General features: G+C 44.9%; 1 protein-coding gene across 4 annotated transcripts in view; it reads left to right on the top strand.

The window, feature by feature from the left end:
- The window catches only part of LOC101987930 (E3 ubiquitin-protein ligase ZNRF3), a 262088-nt gene that overhangs the window by 147959 nt on the left and 92732 nt on the right, over positions 1-21397 (top strand). For 2 of the 4 annotated variants that reach the window (XM_026788717.1, XM_026788716.1), the window contains exons 3-8: positions 3754-3828; positions 4566-4697; positions 6166-6276; positions 7185-7352; positions 10213-10315; positions 11129-12832. In XM_026788717.1, the coding sequence (XP_026644518.1) occupies positions 3754-3828; positions 4566-4697; positions 6166-6276; positions 7185-7352; positions 10213-10315; positions 11129-12832 (2293 nt within the window). Of the gene's footprint in view, positions 1-3753; positions 3829-4565; positions 4698-6165; positions 6277-7184; positions 7353-10212; positions 10316-11128; positions 12833-13848; positions 17350-21397 lie in introns of those variants that run through there. The other 2 variants (XM_026788719.1, XM_026788718.1) reach the window with 2 other exon arrangements.

Raw genomic sequence — 21397 nt, 5'->3', positions numbered from 1 at the left:
CACACACACACACACACACACACACACACACTCATCCCTATAAGGCCCTATTATAACAGAATCATTGTCATCAGAATGCTGTCTGCATTGGGAGTTTATAGACTTGGTCTTGTGGAAGAACCATCCCCATAGTCAGGGAGCTCTTTCTCTCTCCCTGCCATAACCTAAATATGAGCCCAGACAGGTTTCTTTGAATTTACTGAGCATTAACTGAATCATCATAGGAGTGATAAGTGATTAGTAGGGTTTTGCCTTCTGAGGCTTCAAATTTTGTGCTTTGTAAAATAGAAGTGTGCAGATTTTGCTCTTTCCTTACTTTGTATCACCTACAAACATCCCCTTGCCACTATGTTTCTGGTTGCCTCTCCTTTGGTTCTACCTTAGCTGGCCTAAGTGAGGATAAAAGCAACCTGAAGATACCTCTGATGGGAAGGTTAGCAAGGCAAGGCCTTTGGCTGCTGTTTAGTTTTGCAGGGATGTCTCACATCTAAGAAAGCCACTTTTCTTGCTTTTCCATCCTTTCAAGCAGCGTTACAGGTATAACATTATAAAAATAAAGTGTACTCTAGTCACAAGACTGGTAATCTTCTAGCTACGATTTAGATTGTTTGAAATATAATAGTTTGGCAAGAGATTGGCAATAGATGAAATTGGAAAATTTGTTCAGAGAACTTGGCTTCTCAAGTTTTTAAAATTATATTGGGGCAGGAGGAAAAGTGTAACCAAACAGTATTTTATATTTTTAAAATATAATGAAAGTTCCCATCTTGTAAATTAAGGTTACCCATGACCTTTTCTTGAGGATTAAACAAACTCAGGATTAATGCATGCTAGCACATTTTACCACTGAGTAACATCCCCAGCCATCAGTCTTTTCTAAAGCCTCCCACCTCTCAACAGGCATGCTCTCAGTAGATCTCCTTTCACCCAGTCCTGATATGTGCTGGAAATACAAATTACTTCAAGTAGCAGCTTGGTCCAAACTACGCTCAAACTCTGTTGCTGGGATGATCTTGAATTTTATAATTCTCCCACCTCTACCTCTTAAATGATGGAATTACAGACCCCATATCCAGTCCTAATGCCATGCTAAGGATCTCTTTATGAAGGGCTAGGGCTTTAGGCATGGTTGGCAAGCACTCTGCCAATCGCACTACATCTCCAGCCTCCATAAATAAATTTTTTATTGTAATTCACTGAAAATTTGCTCAGCTACGGGACTTGTCCTTAGATTCCATGCATTAGTGATTTGTCTGAGTTGAGTTGTAGATGAGAACTAAGCACTTTATTCTCTACCTGCCCTCCTCACCAAAGAAATAAGGTTTGTTTTTGGTTTGGTGTTTCAAGACAGGGTTTCTGTGTGTAGCCCTGGCCATCCTCAAACTCAGAGATATACCTGACTCTGACTCTGACTCTGACTCTGACTCTGACTCTGACTCTGACTCTGCCTCCCCCTCCCAAGTGCTGGTATTAAAGGTGTGTGCCACCATGCCTAACAAAACCATGTATGTTTTGAATAACCTTTTGTTTGGCTGAGAATGTATAGCCCCATGGTAAAGTACATAACCTGGTATGAATGAGGCCCAAGGTTTACACTCCCTGCCCCCAGCTCTGTGATGTCTGCCCTGAATGGGTCATGCCTCTGAAACAAATGAACATTCATGTTCTTGTGAAACAAGAAATACAGGGAAGTCAAGGAGGCCCTCTGGCTGTGTAGTTTCCCCGAGGCACATTCCAGGAAGGCATTCCCTACCCAGGCACTGCAGCCTGTGCCAGCCTCTCCAGGTGCACTCCAGTCAGAACACATCTGAACTCACACTCTTCACAGTACTGTTTGATATGCTGGATCCCTGGATGAAAGCAGAATAAAGGAATGAGAGGCCCTCTTTATTTCTTCCTCTGGGAATGGAATTTGTGAAGAAGCCTAGGGTACCACTGGGGCAGAGACACAAGCACCCATCAGGAGTCTAAGAGCTGTGGGTAGAAGTCTGCTGCCCTAAGGAACTTAATCTAAAAGAACAGTCGTGCCATTTTATCTTGGACTCGCACAGGGACGTATTTGTTCTGAGGCATGAAAGATTCAGTGACTTAAGATGCAGTGGTAGAACACACTTGCTCAGCATGAACAAAGCCCAGGTTTGACCACAACACTGCCAAGCAGAAAAGAGAATGACTGAAGCTTAGCAGGGACAGCCCACTGGACACCAGTAAACACTGATAATAAAACAGCCAGGTAACCCTCAGATGACTTTCTGATTGTTCAGTCTCAGTTTGTTTTTAAGGAAGGTACCTGTAGGACAAGGACAAATCCTGCATCACTGCACCCAGGATTCCTGGGTTTCTTAAACTTCCAAGGAGCATACTTTATCTTCAGTGTCACAAAGTTTTGACTTGGTCCCAAGTGCAAGGGATTGACTTAAAAAGTAACGAAGTGGCACTGCCCTCTAGTGGTCCGATAAAGTCATTGGTCATTCTAATCGGTGCTCTTTGGATTTGTGCACCTGTCGGTACAGATTATTCCTGTGGAAGGAATTTACATTTATTCTCTGTTTATTTGTTGGGTTTATTCACTGTTTGAGCCCATAGTGACTGGCCTTGATGATAATCTGCTCATCTTTTAGCATGCTGGTTTGGGAAGTTGGCTTGTTTTCCCTGTCTTTTTTTTTTTTTTTAAGAGTGGCTGCCTCTGTTACAGTACTTCAAGTCCTAAAAGCAAGGGTCTGTCTCATTCTTCTGAAGATTCAACTCTGTTGTTCACTTAGCTGGAGATAAAATGAGAAGGTTCACTGAGGTGGAAAGGAATCTTTTCTCCCATCTTTTCCTCTACCCCAACAAAATAAATTTCTATCACTGCTCATTTGTTTCTAAGCCTTCTTGTCTTGTCCCTCTGACCTCTAGTTTTCCAACTGGTGGGATCAGCTGAGTCCAGCTCCACTGAACCCGTCTCTGTGGTCAGAGCCAGGAAATCTGCTTACAAACTTCACAAGTGGTTTCTGATGTTCAGCCAAGCTTGGCAGCCAACTGCTCTAAATCGCCACTTATTATTTCTTGTAAGCCCCCCAATGGTGTCTACAAAGATCTGCAGCTTGTGTTGTATGTTAAAAGTGACCATTTTGAGATTCATTCAGTAGTAGTCAACATGCTATTCTCACTGGATGGCATGGGAAGGAAGAAAGGACCACAAGAGACAAACCAAAGGCATTTACTCTGGTTGCCAGGGGCAGTGTGTTCATAGCAGAAAATATCAAAACCAGTACCTCTGCACTGGCTGGGCAAACTGCCCATCCATCGACTTGTTTTTAATATTCCAGCTAGATAGGAAAGGAAGGCTTTGCAGTAGTCAGTTTACTCATTTCCACCCATTCTAAGTCACCAGGCTATTGGGATGATAGGACACAGTAAGTGGCTATGTCTCCCGTTTTTCAGATTAGAATGTCAAGGCTTGGAGAAGTAGAACAACTTGCTCAGAGGCACAGATATTGCTTACTCTCTGGTTCTGCATTAGAAGCCATGCCTGATTTATGAGTCCAGTATTGGTAGGGTCAAAAGACAGAATTGCTGGGCTGGGCAGTGGTGGTGCACACCTTTAACCCCAGAACTTGAGAGGCAGAGAGGCAAGTAGATCTCTGTGAGTTGGAGGCCAACCTGGTCTACAAGAGCTAGTTCCAGGACAACTAAGGCTATTATACAGAGAAACCCTGGCTCAGGGCAGGTGGGGACAGAGTTGCCAACCTTCTCTTTTTCATGTTCCAGGCCAAGAGAGCAGTTCAGCGGGGAGCCACTGCAGTTATCTTTGATGTATCTGAAAACCCAGAAGCCATTGACCAGGTAAATAAATCTCCACCAAAATCATTCCTACTGTCTGCCTGAGAGGAATTTGCTGTGGTTATATTGAGTGGGCACTGTTGTGACATCCTTGTCTCAGATTCTTTGCACCTATCTGCTAAAGTAATATGCCTGTGTTTGAGTATTATTTCCTGAGGGAGGCATATAGAAAGTGGTTATGTGTCAGGAGTTAGGGATAAGGGACATTTTCAAATAGTCTTCGGGACTTTCAGCCAGCTCAGCCCATCTTAAAACAAGTATAGCACTCTATCCTTGCCTTTCTGGGAATCCCAAGTCTATAATGATTGAAGATTTCAAGATGTCCAAGTGGGGATTTAATGTTCTTTCTTGTGTATGCATTCATAAAACGTGTGTGTGTGTGTGTGTGTGTGTGTGTGTGTGTGTGTGTTGAAAGGTAGACCTTGCATTGCCAGACAAGTGCTCTACCACAGAGCCACATCCCAAACTCTCTTGCTTTTTCTTTCTTTTCTTTTCTTTTCTTTTCTTTTCTTTTCTTTTTCTTTTGTTTGTTTGTTTGTTTTTTGAGACAGGGTTTCTCTGTAGCTATGGAGCCTGTCCTGGAACTCAGTCTATAGACCAGTCTGGCCTCAAACTCACAGAGATTCTCCTACCTCTGGCTCCCGAGTACTGGGATTGAAGGTGTGTGCCAACACCGCCAAGCCTCTCTTGCTTCTTAAAGTAAGCACGTCTTTTAATTGGTGCCCTCTCTTTCTTGCCAGCTAAACCAAGGCTCAGAAGACCCTCTTAAGAGGCCAGTGGTATATGTGAAGGGTGCAGATGCCATCAAGCTGATGAACATTGTCAACAAGCAGAAAGTCGCTCGAGCAAGGATCCAGCACCTCCCTCCTCGAGTGAGTAGTAACTTGTCTGTTGTCTACCGGTCGGTGCCTTCATTTCCTTTGAGCTTTGGCTTTCAGCCATCTTGTCCCTATATCTAGAATGCTGGCATAGTATCTGTTCCTATGGGTTGAGCTCAGCTACAGGACGGAAAACAGAAATTTTTACTAAATTTCTTTATTTGTAAAAAAAAAATTGTAAAAGCTTACAGAAATAGACACTGTATGCTATGAAGTCTCTGGTTTCACTCATCTGCCGTTGCCCCTTTTAGCCAATCCTTCTGAGAGACAAGCTGAAAAAATGAAGGGATGACACATTTAGCACTTGTTTCCCTTTGTCTCTTCCCTGCCATTTGACCTAGAGAGAAGAAAAGGCCTATACTTCCTTCTGCCAATCGGGTAGATCACTGACTCACAAATACGAATGTTAAGAATTTCTCAGATGTGGGACTGACATTGGTTGGTGATGAGTAGCAGTCAGGCATCACTTCATTGTACTGAAACAGTAGTACTGCCCACTGATACTTGACTGACATCTCCTCAACCTTGGAATCTGGGGCTGATGCCCATATATGTTTTCTTCCCTCTTCACAGTTACTGAACTGTTCCCATGTAGAATGATTCTTCCTCCTGCACCAAGTGTCTGGGTAGCACAGATCTTACTAGGTTCCTATTCTTACTGGCTAAATGGATGTCGGAGGTGTAGCAGCTTCAGATAGCAGAAGTCAGTGTTCTTTGTGTGAAAAAGATAAGAGCTGCCAAGCACAGCTCAGTTGGTAGAGGACTTGCCTAGCATCCACAAAGCCCAGCACTACATAAAGTTGCTGTCATGGCACAGCTGTGATTCCAACATTTAGAAGGTGAGTGGTGGTAGGGTTAGAAATTCAGGGTCATCTTCAGCTCCATAGCAAGGTAAGACCAGCTTAGGATAAATGCCAACCCCTACCCCACACCAAGAAAAGAAACAAGACGTTTGCAGAACTGACTTCCTGTCTTCATTTTAAAGGAAGAAGGAACTCTTGGGCAAACGTGACTCATTGTAGTGGAAGCTGATTTTTGTGGAAGCACCATACAATTTTCTAAGTTGTTGTAAACCATTAATTATATGCTTAGTAATCACTGTTCCCTCAAAACACAACACTCACTCCTTTGTCTATAACTGTGATTATTTGTGTTTATTCAGAGGGGCTTTTCTCACAAGGTATACCAAACTTTGCGCTGTTTTAATGGGAGACTAAACTTTACAGATGGCTCTCTCGGCTATTAGGAGGTATGAGGCTACTACTATAACTCCCCCACCCCCATCCTGGCCACATTAAGGCACTATCACTATGTTCATATGAGCAGAACCCCACAAGCTTCCTACACACTGAGGGATCCTGTCCTCACTCTTCCACTCCTTTTCCTGACCAGGACTGACAGCCCACATGCCCACAATCAGGCCAAAGAGAACATGGCTCATGGCATTTGTGTTCTATTCTAGCAACCCACTGAGTACTTTGACATGGGGATTTTCCTGGCTTTCTTCGTCGTCGTCTCCCTGGTTTGCCTCATTCTCCTTGTCAAAATCAAGCTGAAGCAGCGTCGTAGTCAGGTAACCCCTAAGAGCAACTTGTGAACCCCATTACTCTGTTGCTGATGAAAGTTAGAGGTCTAGCCAACCTGCTGTTCTTGCTCCCCTTCCTTTCTCAGTGTTCTGGAGAATGCCAGACCTCAAGTGCTGAGAGGGGCAAGCTTGAAAAGGCCTCTTCATTGGGGGTATTCCAACAACTATTTTAAAGGAAATGTCCAAATAAAATTTTGTTTTGGAACATGAGACCTTTGCTCCTCGGGTAGATTTTGGGACTGTCAGGTCCCAAGGTCTTGTGATGAAATTTACCTCTGCCAGGCCCTTATGATGTCTCTTGATAAACAGGTAGCCATACTAGTACTGCTGCTTACAAGAAAGATCTGCAGGCTGAGGGTGGAGAGAGGAGGGGAAGCAGGAGGATAGACTGAGATGTGTGGCAGTGTGACACCTTGGCGAGAAGGTACCTTGGAGAGTGACAGTCAAAAGAAAAATGGTTTCAGTTGTCAGGAGGTCTGAGGGGCCATCACCAGCAAAAACAGGGATTATTGGCTAGTATTTATCCACTCACACTGTGTGTCAGATGCAGAGCACTCATCTAAACGCTCATTTCCCTCACCAAGGAGGTATTTGACATTGAGCCTTCTAAAAACCAAAGTCCCACAGAGTTGGCAAGTACCAGAAACAGAGAATTGCCTTTTACCTTGAAGGCAAGACTTTGGAGTAGGGTCACTTGTGAAAATCCTAGACGAATGTCATGGGCACTCTAAAGGGTCTATGCAATACAGTGGCAGGATGAGTTTTGAACAATTTCTCAAGAATCTGTTTGACCTGAGTGAGACTAGTATTTTCTGTCCCAGTGTCCTGAGTGCATTGGCCTGGGTGTGAATACTACTATTAATATGTACCAACACTGACCATGTTCTTCCTTGCAGAATTCCATGAACAGGTTGGCTGTGCAGGCTCTGGAGAAGATGGAAACCAGAAAGTTCAACTCCAAAAGCAAAGGGCGCCGGGAAGGAAGCTGTGGGGCCCTGGATACACTTAGCAGTGGCTCCACATCTGACTGTGCTATCTGTCTGGAGAAGTACATTGATGGAGAGGTAATGTTAGAGACAGGACCTGTCTTGGGTGGGGAGGGGATATACGGTCCCCAGAGGTGCTGGGGACCACCATGACCAGAGTTCCCTACAACCTTGATTCAATGTTCAGGCTTTTAAAGGTATTTCTCCTAGGACCTGGGAAGACATAATAGTCTATAAATGGTTACTTTAGAGGTTAATCAGAAGTACGTGAATGCCACGCATGGTAGCACGTGGCAATCATTATAGCACTTGAGAGGCTAATCAGGAGAATTATGAGTTTAAGGTCATAACTGCAACAACAAAACAAAACAAATAAGCAAAAAAGTACATGGTTAGACAGAAAATACATAGATACAAGAACAAGTTGTTTTCTTTGCTTTGAAGAAGTGGTTATGTGGTATGTTTACTTGGAAAAAGTCAAGATGCCTTTGTTTTCACTTGTGGCTCTTTATTAAAAGTTGGAATTAAAGTACTAGGAGCAGCATAGACCATTCACTTATAACCACCCATCATTAGCGCTTTGTTACTTTGTGCCTATCTCCAGTTGGACAGGTACACACAAAAGAGTTGGGGTGGGGGTGGAGCAAAATGTTTGAGAGTTCAGGCCTTGGATAGCCCCTCATATATAGTTTGCACACAGGCACTTGGAATGGTGCTCGTGCATGGACTGTAGGTACAGACCTAGCCCAGGGTTCCGACCTAGCCCAGGGTTCCAACCTAGCCCAGGCAGGTTCTTGGTTTGGCAAGTGACTTTATCCAGTGTCTGCATTGATGATCCGAACCAGCATACTAGACGCTCACAAAGGCTACTTAGGTGAGAAGACACAGGCATTCTAAAGCACATTGGTTATTAGTGTGAATATCACTGTGTCAGACTTGTGAGAAAATAAAAGCAAAGCAGCAGGAATAGTCATGATGATACTTGGAAAGCCATCACATTCTGTCATATACTGCTTTCCTTTGAAGCTAGGTGGCCCCAGCAAGTGTTCTTTGTACTTGACCTCCTTCAAAAGTGCCAAGAAGCAATCGTCTGTATATGGTTCAGTGACTCTCAGCCTTCCTAATGCTACAACTCTTTAGTATAGTTCCTCATGTGTGGTGACCCCCAACCATAAAATTTTCTTTTTTTTAATATTTATTTATTTATTATGTATACAGTATACAATATTCTCTCTGTGTGTATGTCTGCAGACCAGAAGAGGGCAGCAGACTTCATTACAGATGGTTGTGAGCCACCATGTAGTTGCTGGGAATTGAACTCATGACCCTTGGAAGAGCAGGCAATGCTCTTAACCACTGAGCCATCTCTCCAGCCTATAAAATTATTTTCGTTGCTCTTTCATAACTGTAATTTTGTTACTGTTATGAGTTGTGATGTAAATATCTGTGTTTTCAGATGGTTTGGTGTGTCGCAACCCGAAGACTGAGAACCACTGCTCTACATCAACATAGATGACCTAGGGTGTTTGTAACTCTCCCCACAAACCCCATACTCTCTAGCCTGAGGCTTTGAACTTAGGTGTGCCCTCCAGCTCCTCGAAAGGAACCCACTTCCTTGCCTTCCTTGTCTTTAACCCTGAAGACTATGATTGGGCCACGTAGATTGGACAGTTTCAGTTTCCTTCTCCCTATGGGCCCTACTTGAAGGAATGAAACTGACCCTTAGTTGGAATTAGGGGAGAGAGTACAGTGTTTTAACTTTCCATTCCTATAACAAATACCCGCAGTAATAAACATATAAAAAGCAAAGGTTTGTTTGAGCACATAGTTTTCGGACAGTTTGACTGCAAATAAGGAGGCAGCATATCATGACGAAAACATGTGATGGATCGGACTGGAGATACCACAGTGGTTAGGAGCACATGCTTCTCTCGGAGAGGATCTGAGTTCTGTTCCTAAAACCCGTGTTGAGTGATTCATACCTACCTGCAGCTCCAGGGGACTAGTACCCCCTCAGGCAACTACATTCACATATATACACTCAGTACAAACATGTAAGCATGCATTCAAAAAACTAAAAGTAAAAATTAACGCAGTCTTGTGCAGAATGCAGCTGTGCTGCTTTGTACGTCTGCCTGTTTCTGAATTACTCAGAAAAATGTACCTTTTCTTATTCTTTTTCTTTGTTCTTTCTCCATGTATCTGACCTCTGTGCCAGCCTAACTCTAGCAACACGAACTCCCTTTTCTGCTCCATTCTCCTGAGCAACTTCTGAGATACACTGCTTTCCTATCCTGAAAGTTCCCTCTTCATCTCTAATAAAATTTATCATCTGGGGTTGGAAAGATGGCTCAGAGGTTAAGAGCACTGGCTTCTCTTCCAGAGGTCCTGGGTTCAGTTCTTAGCAACCACATAGTGGCTCACAACCATCTTTAATGAGATCTGGTGCCCTCTTCTGGTGTTCAGGTATACATGCAGGCAGAACACTGTATACATGAGAGAGAGAGAGAGAGAGAGAGAGAGAGAGAGAGAGAGAGAGAGAGAGAGAGAGATCTAGCTTAAAAATAAATAAATAAACCAGGTAGTGGTGGCACACGTCTTTAATCCCAGCACTCAAAAGGCACAGGCAGACAGGTAGGTCTCTGAGTTTCAGGACAGCCAGGGCTACACAAAGAAATCCTGTCTTAAAAAAAAAAAAAAAGAAAGAAAGAAATAAAAAAATAGTAACTCTTCAACATTGCTTACCAGAAGGACACAAAAGAGAAGTAGAGGGAAACAAGGTCCCACTAGGCCCTCTTCTTCCTGGTACTGCTTAATCTAAGAACACTTTAAGATTCATCTTTTAGCAGGAGGGCACCGGCACATGTGTGAGACTGAAGGCATAAGTCCCTCCCTTCAGTCCATTCTTCATGCTATGTCCCCCTCTTTCCCTTTGCAGGAACTTCGGGTCATCCCCTGTACCCATCGGTTCCATAGGAAGTGTGTGGATCCATGGCTACTGCAGCACCACACTTGCCCCCACTGTCGGCACAACATCATAGGTAATTGTTAGAGATCTTGGAGGACACTGTCCCTTCAAAGTATGATAAGTGCTTAATGCATGCTGTAGACTCATGAACAAACTGAACCAACACGGCATGGTCTTCTGGACCTGTAGGTGTGTAAGCATTAGGTTTTGAAACTTGGCTGCACAATTCTAAGCCGAGCTTGGCATTAAGGATCACTTTTAGGGGCAGGTGATGAGGCTCAGTAAGAGACTGTTGCCTAGTTTGTGCAAAATCACAGGCTTCACACACACACACACACACACACACACACAACGCAAGAAAATCATCTTGCGTTCAAGTTTGAGTTTCCAATTAAATAGGACACTGGCTGGGTTTATGGTATACCCAGCACTTGGGAAGTAGACGCAGGAGTTCAAGGTCATCTTTAGCTACGTAGCAAGTTGGAGGCCAGGCTCCATGTCTGAGGAAAGTAGAATTCCCTAGCATCTTGGCCTGGCCTCCCTAGGCCTAAAGCCCTGTCTCTTTAACAGATGGCAGTAATGTTGACTGCCCAGGCCTAGACTACAGGGTTGTTTCCAGGGACACAAGGGATGATGAATATGCAGTAGCAGTATTTGTTGTTCTACCCCTGTCATCATTACAGGGCAGGGTGGGAGACACTATCTTTGTGTTTTGCTCTCTATACTCTGTGTGGGGAGATAGGAAAAGAGACAAGTCATCCTCCGTCAGCTCAGCTGAACTTGAAGACAGCTTACAATGTGGCAGGGTCAAGCATAGACTCCCTGGCAGTTGGCTTTACTTGATGCTTCAGGCTCTGACCCATTACCTTGTTTCCTCCTCTTCCAGAACAAAAGGGAAATCCGGGTGCTGTTTGTGTTGAGACCAGCAACCTTACACGTGGTCGTCAGCCAAGAGTGACCCTGCCAGTACATTACCCAGGCCGTGTGCATAGGACCAATGCCATCCCAGCCTACCCTACCAGGACAAGTATGGACTCCCATGGCAATCCTGTCACACTGCTGACCATGGACCGGCATGGGGAGCAGAACCTCTATTCTCCACAGACCCCTACCTATATCCGTGGCTACCCATCCCTGCACCTGGACCACACTCTGGCCCCTCACCACTGCAGCCTGGAACACCGGGCCTACTCACCAGCCCATCCCTTCCGCAGGCCCAAGTTCAGTGGCCGCAGCTTCTCCAAGGCAGCTTGCTTCTCCCAGTATGAGACCATGTACCAACACTACTACTTCCAGGGTCTCAGCTATCCAGAGCAGGAAGGCCAGCCTATTCCCAGCCTTGCACCCAGGGGTCCATCCCGTGCCTTCCCACCAAATGGTGGCAGTAGCCTGCTCTTCCCCACTGTGGTGCACATGGCCCCTCCCACCCACGTGGAGAGTGGCAGCTCTTCCAGCTTCAGCTGCTACCATGGGCACCGTTCTGTGTGCAGTGGCTATCTGGCAGATTGTCCTGGCAGTGATAGCAGCAGTAACAGCTCTGGTCAGTGCCGCTGCTCTTCCAGTGACTCCGTGGTGGACTGCACAGAAGTCAGCAACCAAGGTGTGTATGGGAGCTGTTCCACCTTCCGCAGCTCCCTCAGCAGTGACTATGACCCCTTCATCTACCGCAGCCGGGGGCCTGCTGTACATCTTGAGGGCTCCCCACCACCAGAGGAGCTCCCAGCAGCACACAGTCAAGGTGCTGGGCGGGGTGAGCCTTGGCTAGGCCCTGCCTCTCCCTCAGGGGACCAGCTGTCCACCTGCAGCCTGGAGATGAACTACAGCAGCAACTCCTCGCTGGAACCCAGAGGGCCCAACAGCTCTACCTCAGAAGTGGGGCTCGAGGTTTCTCCTGGGGCTGCCCTGGACCTCAGGAGGACCTGGAAAGGAGGTCCAGAGGGACCATCATGTGCTTGCTGCTTTGATCCCCAGCCCTCTTCCCTGGGCCCTGGGACAGGAGCAGCTTCTGGTGGCAGCACCTTATTCCTGGGTCCCCGGCTCCTTGAAGACTGCAACCCTACAAGTGGGGAGCCACAACCAGGGAGCTCCCAAGGCCTGTATGGCCTTCACTCAGACCATTTTCCCAGGACAGATGGGGTAAAATATGAGGGCCTGCCCTGCTGCTTCTATGAAGAGAAGCAGGTGGCCCACAGTGCTGGCAGGGGCAATGGCTGCTACACTGAAGACTATTCGGTGAGTGTGCAATACACACTCACTGAGGAACCCCCACCCAGCTGCTATGCAGGAGCCCGGGATCTGAGCCAGCGTATCCCCATTATTCCAGAGGATGTAGACTGTGACTTGGGCTTGCCTCAAGACTGTCAAGGGATGCATAGCCACAGCCCCTGGGGTGGGATGCTGGGCTTGGACGTCCCCAGACTCCACTGGAGTCTAGGGACAACTCGGGAAGAGGAACAGGCTCCATGCTACCAAGCTGAGGTGCCACTGCAGCCTGGCTGCTCTCCAGAGGAGGCGGATGCTTCCAGGGCTAGCCTCTCCAGTGCTCCCCAGGACACTCAGGAGTCCCATGCCCTGGCTGCTGAGGCTTCAGGTGAGAGCAGATGATAGTAGGTATTTGTATAGGGGTTCTCTTCTCAGGCCTTTTCTGTTTGGCTTCTTCTGTGACTTGGCTTCTGTACCTGATAGTTTTCAAACGTTGCTTCTTAGCTCCACCCATCCTCAAATCCCATGATGTTGGCATCTCTTCCCTTCAGATACTTCACACCCAATAGGAATCGCAATTTCATCAACTGTTCTGCATCTCCTATGGTCCCCTTAGTCCATCCCTGTGCAAAGTCCTCCCGACAGACCTCGCTATACTTGCCTACTGTCCCATTTGGGTGACCTAAGTCACCATCCTTACACTAGAAACACTGTAATGACTCATTCCCTTTATAAGATGTCCTTTGACAGGGAGGGAGGTTGTTTGGTTGGTTTTTGGTTTGATTTGGTTTGGGTTTGGTTTTTGGTTTTTTGAAACAGGGTTTTTCTGTGTAGCCCTGAATGTCCTGGTACTCAACTCTGTAGACCAGAGTGGCCTTGAATTCAGAAGATCTCCCTGCCTCTGCCTCCCAAGTGCTTATATATAAGGCATACATATAAGATGTCTTCTAAGTGGAGCTTCTCCCTTTGATCCCTGCAGCATGTCAGGTTCATTTACATCTCTAGACCTCTCTAGATCTCAGCTCAGTGGCCTTTCTTTCCTTATCAGTGTCTCTCTTGCTCCCTCTGCTCTTCCCTTAAGTCCTTGTAGGAAGATCTGTGTGATTTGTCTTCCCTGCTTCTTCAGTGCCAGTAGGAATTCAGTTTTCTACATTATGATTCTATGACATCTTAGTACTTCCAGAAGACTGTGTAGCTAAAAAAGGAAGACCTGTCCCCAGAGACAACTGTGTAGACTTGAGCCCCTCAGGAAAGAAGCCATTGCTGTCCCTCCCCCGTCACTCACATAGTCCACCCACCATTGTGAACTGTCACTTCCAAGAGCCCACCTTACTTGGTACATACTGCCCAAAGCCTGCTGTGCCAGCTCTCCACAACCTTGACTCTTCTCCCTCTCTCTCCCAGGACCAGGATCTGGCCCAGGCATCGGTACGGGAGCTTGAGCTCAGAAGGAACTCTTTTGTAAAAATCGGAAACTGTACGGAGACTTCTAAGTCTGGCTTCCTTCAAAACTAATATATATATACTAGTACATAATATATATATTAGTATATTAATATATATATTAGTTTTGACAAACACAAAAGTGATAATAAAGAGCCCTCCTCAACCCAAAATGTGAGCCACCTGTGGCATCCCCTCCCCATTAACAAACCAACAGACAAAATCTCTTGAGTCCTTTGTCTCTTTTAATAATGTGTTATTCTGTTTTGTAATGTGTGTTTGGGGTTCTGAGGTGTGTGGGATTGAGTTCTCTTTTTTTTCTAAGATGTTATATATAAATGTAAAAAGTTATTTAAATATATATTTTAAAGAACCCTAACCACCAACTTTTGATGAAAAAAGATCACTGCTGCATTAAATGAACCACATCATGTGTCGATACTGTTGTCTCCTTGGTGGGACCTCAGGCCTTTGAAAAGCTCAGGGTTACACCTGCCTTATTGAAAATGAACCAGAAACTTGAAGTAAAAAGCTAGTTGATAGGGGTACAAACTCCGAGGAACAATGCAAAGCTGCCTCTCCTTTTTCCCTTTTTTGAGGCAAATCTGGACTTCAGGGCTTCTGGGAAGCTCTACCTCTCCTGCCCAAACCTGTAGGCAACCATGGAACTGCTAGGAACAGGAGGGAAAGGAGAGGTATCAAACCATTGTTGCCTATGCCCCAGGTTATTGGGGAGCATTGTGCCCATTGTCTTCTGTTCCTTTGGGTCATCACCTTTGTCCCAGCAGAATCCAAGACTGACCAGTCCTGTCACTAGGCCCTCTCCTGCATTCTGACCACTGTGGCAAGGAAGAGAAACTCTCCCTCTTACTGTCCAGCTCTCAAGTTCTGTAAAATTGTTCTGGACTTTGTGCCATCAATTGCAGAGGTGATTTGAATGGGGTGTGCAGGACAGACACCCAGGAGGAATGTTGTTTTGTGGCCTTGGTGTCCTATGGGACTGGAGAAACAAGCGCTCCTCTCACCCAGCAGCAGTACACCGCCCCTTGAAAAAAGGCATGCTGGGACACACCTGTGCCCATGGGTCTAGGGGCAGCCACACCCCCCAGCTACTGCCCCCTTTGGTTGCCTTTCTAGTCAATATATACTTGACCCATGGGGGCGTGCACTAAACATTTGAATCAATTTTCCAACCCCAGAAAAAGGCCTCAGGGCTCTTTGGGCCTCTGCCTGGTAACTGCAGTGGCTCACCCCACCAGCAGAGGTCTGCTAATCTGTCTGCCTGATGCACTATTATGTACTGATTCTCCACGAGACAGACTATCAGATAGTTCAAGACCCAAAGGGTAGCCTTTTGTATGTTTTTTTTTTCCCGGCCTCTTCTTTTTTAAGGGGAAGGGAGTTTTTTAAACCCAAACCATTTTTTTTTTGGTTGTTTTTGTCGTTCTTGTTGTTTTTAAGATTTTTTTTTTTTAAAAGGGAGAGAATTTATTGAAAACTACTTCAGGGATTGTAACCCTTTTTGTCCAATATAGTCCTTTTTCTTAAAAATGTTTTTCTTTTCCTTAGAGGAAACTAATCGGGTTGGCCCTGTGTCAGTAGCTTTTCTGGTCACTTTTATTCATTCATTTAGCCGATATCTTTTGCCATCGGAAAGAGTTTGGCCTAGTGGATCTGAAAGCTCAGTTACAGAATGGGAACCTGGAAACCTGGGGAAACAGGGACTACCCTATGTTACCAGAGATAGAAATGACCCCTCTTCCAGTCAGACTCCAGGAAGTCAATCCAGGGCCAGACTACACAGTTTGAGACCATCGGAATGCTTTGTTCTTTAGAACCCCGTCTTTAGATGAGGACATTGACTTATTTCTAGCCAGGATCTGACAGAAAGAAGTCCCCACATCAGGTGATCCAGCCATTCACCCTTTAGGAAGTGGCTTTCATAAAATCTGTTCTTCCGCCCAACTCTGGGGGTCTGTTGCTTGAAGGCTCCTCCTCCAGGCTGTGCTCAGTGCACCTGTTGGTGAGGGTGTGAGAAGGGCCTAAGCTGTTGACATGTGATGGGGTTGCCTTTATTTCTGGGGCCAGGAGCTGCAGCTGCTAAGAACAAGAGCTTGCATTACTTTGCAGTGGGAATGGGGCACAGCTTTTAACATGAACTGCAAAGCTGCAGCTTCTCACTGTCGAAATGTTTGTTTTTTCAGGTTGTACTTTTTTTTTTCTTCCACATTTAGTGTCTGCATGTGCATATCTCTCCCTTGGCTGAAACAAACCCCAGAAAGACTTGTCTTTGCCCTGGCTAGAAAACCACTTCTCAATAGCCTTAAGACAGAAAAGAATAGAGAATTTGAATGCCACTGGAAGAAGTCAGATGAACAGGTCCAGCTATCCTCTGAAAGAGTGGCAGTGGTGGGGGACAAACACTTGTAGTTGTTGTAGTTTGGGGGTAGTAGAAACAAAAGGAAGATTTAGAAGCAATCACCATCTTTGTTTTCCCTCATCAGACCATAACAAAATCACCTGTCAACTGTCTCATGTCACCATTTCAATAAAAAGAAATTGTGTCTTTGAAGTTCCAAGTACCCTCTTTCGAGGAGGGAGGAGGCAGAAATAGATCAGTAGTGTATGGTAATTGCATAATCATGGACAAGGAGCACCTCACTTTCCCCTGGGAACCTTTGTACCATCTAAGTGTGTGTGATAGGTAGTATAAACTTGATACCACCCCTGGGTGTAAAACAGCCATGTCAACTGTAGCATTCTAGAGTCAGATGAAAGGTTGGGCATTCTGATCCGTGAGATACCTCTTCACAGCTCCTATGGCTAACGGTTCCTCTCTCCTCCAGGCCCAGGTCATTTTACTAGATTCCATCGTTAGTCCTGTGGTTCACGCCTGCCCCTGTGTCTTCTGATCTCAAAGTTCACACAGGACTAATGTTTTTTAAATGTGGTCTATAAAAGAATTAATTGAAAGTATCATCTTTTAAACTGATCAGCCTTTTTCTGTTCCTTCCATAAACTTTTTGTATTGTTGGTCTAACGAGACACTTTTTTTAAAAAAAAATTCTTCCATAGCACTTAAGATTTTTGTAAAGACTTTGCTGTAAAGGCTTTGTGATAAAATGATCTAAGGGCTCTTTTCAACATTACCATTTGAAAAACTGTTTTTAAAGCTAGAAAACAACTTATGTATATTCTGTATATGTATAGCAACACATTTCATTTATGGAAATATGTTCTCAGAATATTTATTTACTAATATATTTATCTTAAGCCATGTCTTATGTTGAGAGTGTGATATTGTTGAAATAATCATTGAAAATGACTAACAAGGCCCTGTAAATACATGATAATTGCACACAGATTTTACATATTTGCAGACCAAAAATGATTTAAAGCAAGTTGTAGTCTTCTATGGTTTTGTAACAAATTGTACAAATGACTGTAAAAAAAAAAATACAATTTTATCAAGTATGTGTTACATGTGGTCATTGCTGTGGTCGGCTGTAGTAGAGTCTGCTACTTTATACAAGCCAGTGTTCTGAGCACTGTTATTCAGAGACTCCCTGTGAACTTCTGCTTCTGTTAAGAGTCCAAGTTGTGGGGCGTTTCCAGTCATCAGAGTTGGCTAGAGTCTGTGGGCTTTATCCTTGCATAGCAGTGTGTGACAGGAGCCTAAAACAAGATGACCACAACTTCCAGGCCAGCCTGGACTACAGAGTGCATTCAAGGCTAGCCTGTGCAATTCAATGCAACCCTGTCTCAAAAAAAGTAAATGTACTCAGTATTCAGCCTAGTGATCGAGTGCCAGCAATCAAGGCTCTAGGTTCAATCCCCCATAGCTGCCTTGCCCTACCCCATATCCTCACCCCTCACACCACCACCCCAAAAACCCAGCTGGGCATGGTGGCTTACAACGTTAATTCTTGTGCTTGGGAGACAAAAGTAGGTGGATTTCTGAGTATAAGGCCTGAGTATAAGGCCAGCCTAATATAGTGAGTTCTAGAACAGGTCTATGTAGAGAGAGCCTATCTCCAAATAATAATAATAAAGACTGGGGACTTCATCTCTTTTCCCAGGGAGGGTAGTTACTACACCTTGAGATTAGGTGAAGGGTACAATTTATTTTTCAGACCCACTGCAGAGGACACTTCAATCCTATGAGTTCCCGTTAGTTTTCATCTTAGCTTGGGCCATTCATTCATCAGGGACAGCAGCCATGCTCCCCACTCAGCTCCAGGTTCCTCTCTGCACTCCTGGTGGCAGCTGACTGTGCAGAGCTTCTTGGAGCCTTTGTTTAATGGCTTTACCTAGCTCCAGTCTGTACCTCTTGGGGGTTTTAGAAGGATCTCACAGCGTGGACTCCACCACAGCATGGTGCAGTGCAGAGCCTGATACCATGGATGGTTGGCATGTCCTCCAACTGCTGTCCCTCTTGGGTTTCAGGAAGCAACCTTCCAGGCTGTCATCCCACTGCCCCTGGACAACACTTGGGTAGCAGCTGCATATTTGGCGTATCTATCCTCGAGATCTTGGCTGACTGTTACTTTTTTTCCTTTGAACTTTCTTTACGCAATGCCAAGAAGAAAGCAGAGACGTCGAAGTTCAAACTTGGGGGAAGCTCAGAATAATCAGGGATTTGTGTCTCAGAATCTTCACTGCGGCAACAACCAGCATGCTCCTAGCACAGTCTAGTTACCAAATACTTTCGCATAAGGCACTGTTTGTCATCTCTAGAACCCCGTGAAGTCCACTGAGACAGACTGAAAGGTGGGGAAATGAGAACTGGTTTGCCCAAAGCCGCAGAGCTTAAGAAGCTCATAACCACAGCTGACATCTATTTCACACTAAGCGGGCTCCTAGTTATTCATTCTTTGCCAAACTGTTCAAAAGGCCTTTGCATCTATTAATTCATTTAGTCTTCATGGAACCCTGTGAGAGAAGGGCCAGTGTCAGTTTATAGGATAAAATCAAGACAATGGTTTGTCAGTGTTGGGATTTGAACATACTCTGAGCTCTGCCGGCCACCATGAAACAACAGAACTGGATTCATCAGGTTAGGCCTCTGGCGGACAAGTTCTCTGAATGCAAATTCACAGGCTATTGGTACCTTAGGTGTGGATACATGAGTCAGGTTTTTCATTGCCTGGATATATAAATCTGTATGGTAAAATCTCTGCCTTTAGCTCTTCCTTCCCCAACCCATCTCATCATCACCACTGGCCACTGGTTACCTCTCTGGTACTGCCTGCTGGCCCTCTGTGCTCTGGAGTGCCCAGTAGCTGGCCTACTGGCCTTTCTTGTTCTGTGTCTCTCTGTGCCTGTAACAAGTCTTTTTTTTTTATCCTGCCAGCCAACTCCCAAATAATGACACAGACTTTTTAAAATTATGAACGCTTAGCCTATAACTTAGGCTTGTTCCTAACTAGCTATTATGATTTAACCCATTTATGTTCATCTACGTCCCATCACATGGCATTACCTCTCTTCCATCTTGCGAATCCCATTCTCTGTGTCTCCTCATGTCTCTCCCTTTCTCCTTTCAGAGTCCTCTATGTTCCAGAAGACTTCCCTAACCTCTTCCTGCCTAGCTATTGGCTATTCAGTGCCTTGGCAAAGAGACATCACAGTGTAAACAAATATTCCGCAGCAATCCCCTTTAAATAAAAAGGAATGGCTTTAACTCTAACCCAGTAAAGCTATATGTAATAACAATTATCAAGGTAAGAATTACATTTACAATATCCAGTCTATCTGTATTTAACAATTTAGAGGAAATATTATCCTATCTTGGTGAGTTAAAAGTTTTCTAACAGCCGGGTGGTGGTGGCGCACGCCTTTAATCCCAGCACTCGGGAGGCAGAGGCAGGCAGATCTCTGTGAGTTCGAGGCCAGCCTGGTCTAGTTCCAGGACAGGCTGCAAAGCTACACAGAGAAACCCTGTCTTGAAAAACGAAAAGAGAGAAAGAGATACTTGAATCTAATTAATCTCCTTTGTTCAGCATTTTTCCTAACCATTGCCAATAACAACTTGTGACCACCACCACGCAAAATGATAACAAATGCCAAATGACCAAAACCCACTTACCCCACCTTTTGGGAATGTGGGCTTTGTATTCTCTAGACTGCTTCCTGCTATCTAGGGGCAACAGCATATTTAGGGGACCCTGAGAAAATTGGGATAATGGTCAAGTCCTGGGAGAGCTGATTGTATCATTTTTTTGTTTAGTCTCTGTGTGATGAAAAAGTGTAGAGCTTATCTGAAGTCCTGGCTGGACAGTCTGTGAGGCTGGATCATCTCAGCTAGCAGCTTTGAAGTTGTTCTGGATGTGGAATTTTGAGGAGACTGCAACAGAGGCATTCTGAGAGGCCGGATCATATGGGCTACTTCCTTTTGGAAACAAAACCGTTTAAAGGTAGCATGTTCCTTTCAGTATTATCCTGTCTCTAGGCTTCAGTCCCTTGGAGGATTTTGCTTCTCTGAGTTGAAAGGCATACTGTGGCATTTACCCTTCCGTTGTCGTCCGAGCACAACTTTGACCAGAAAGAATAAATAGGCAATCTATGGCTCCTTACCACTTCCCAACAAGAGGTGGCACCTGGTGCTGGGGCCCACATGGATGTCGGCAAAGCCACATAGCAGTCCTGAAGCTTGGTGTTTAATGTCATGGGTTGTCCATAGGTAGGGATGCTGGACTCTTGTCTCACATTAATTGGGTGCTAGAAATATAAAGAGGAAGTGATTTTTGTGGTTAAAGAGAAGTTCCCACACTAAAGAAAGTGTGATAGAAACTAGCATCATTTCACATGCTATTCCTTTACCCCTGGTCTTAGCAGTCGTGTTGTGTTGTGTGTGCCTCCTGCTCATCTAGACTCTTTTATACCAAGTAAGGGAAAGATGTGAATTTTAAAAGGTCATGATGATATTTTGGTTCTTAAAGAACAGCATGCCGGGGCAGGAAGCTGGAGTCAGGAAGAGCTCGGTAAGAGCATAAGACAGTTTGCCTACTGGAAAAATAATCCATAGCAAGCAGAAAAGAAAAGCAAGTCCTACAAGATTTCTGCATAGGCTGTGGTCACAACTCATGCACATTCGAACACAAATGACAGCAAGTAAATCCTGCTGTACTGTAACGGCGTAAACGAATGCAGACAGATTGTAAAAATATATATATACAGCTTTAATAGACTTACAGAACCACCGTTCCCGTGGAGACCAGGAAAGCAGAAGCAGAAGCAGCGGCTAGGAGCACGCTCGCCAAATTTATATGCAAACATTAGCCTGAGGCGAACACGCCTCCTAAGGGGCGGGACTTATCCCTACATCTCCCCTTTTTGTCTAAATAAGAACTAAACCAAATACAGCTATATACAATAATAACAAATAATAAATATAACAAACAATATTGAGAACAAAAGTTTTGCTAAACATTCTATCTCAAGGGGTCTAAATAATGTAGAGAGTAACTACAATTATATAATCTTCAACTCCGTCAAAGATCTGAGAAGG

The sequence above is a fragment of the Microtus ochrogaster genome, unplaced genomic scaffold, assembly GCF_000317375.1.
Source record: "Microtus ochrogaster isolate Prairie Vole_2 unplaced genomic scaffold, MicOch1.0 UNK6, whole genome shotgun sequence".
In the NCBI taxonomy this organism is placed as follows: Eukaryota; Metazoa; Chordata; class Mammalia; order Rodentia; family Cricetidae; genus Microtus; species Microtus ochrogaster.
This window is presented reverse-complemented; position numbering and strand designations above follow the sequence as displayed.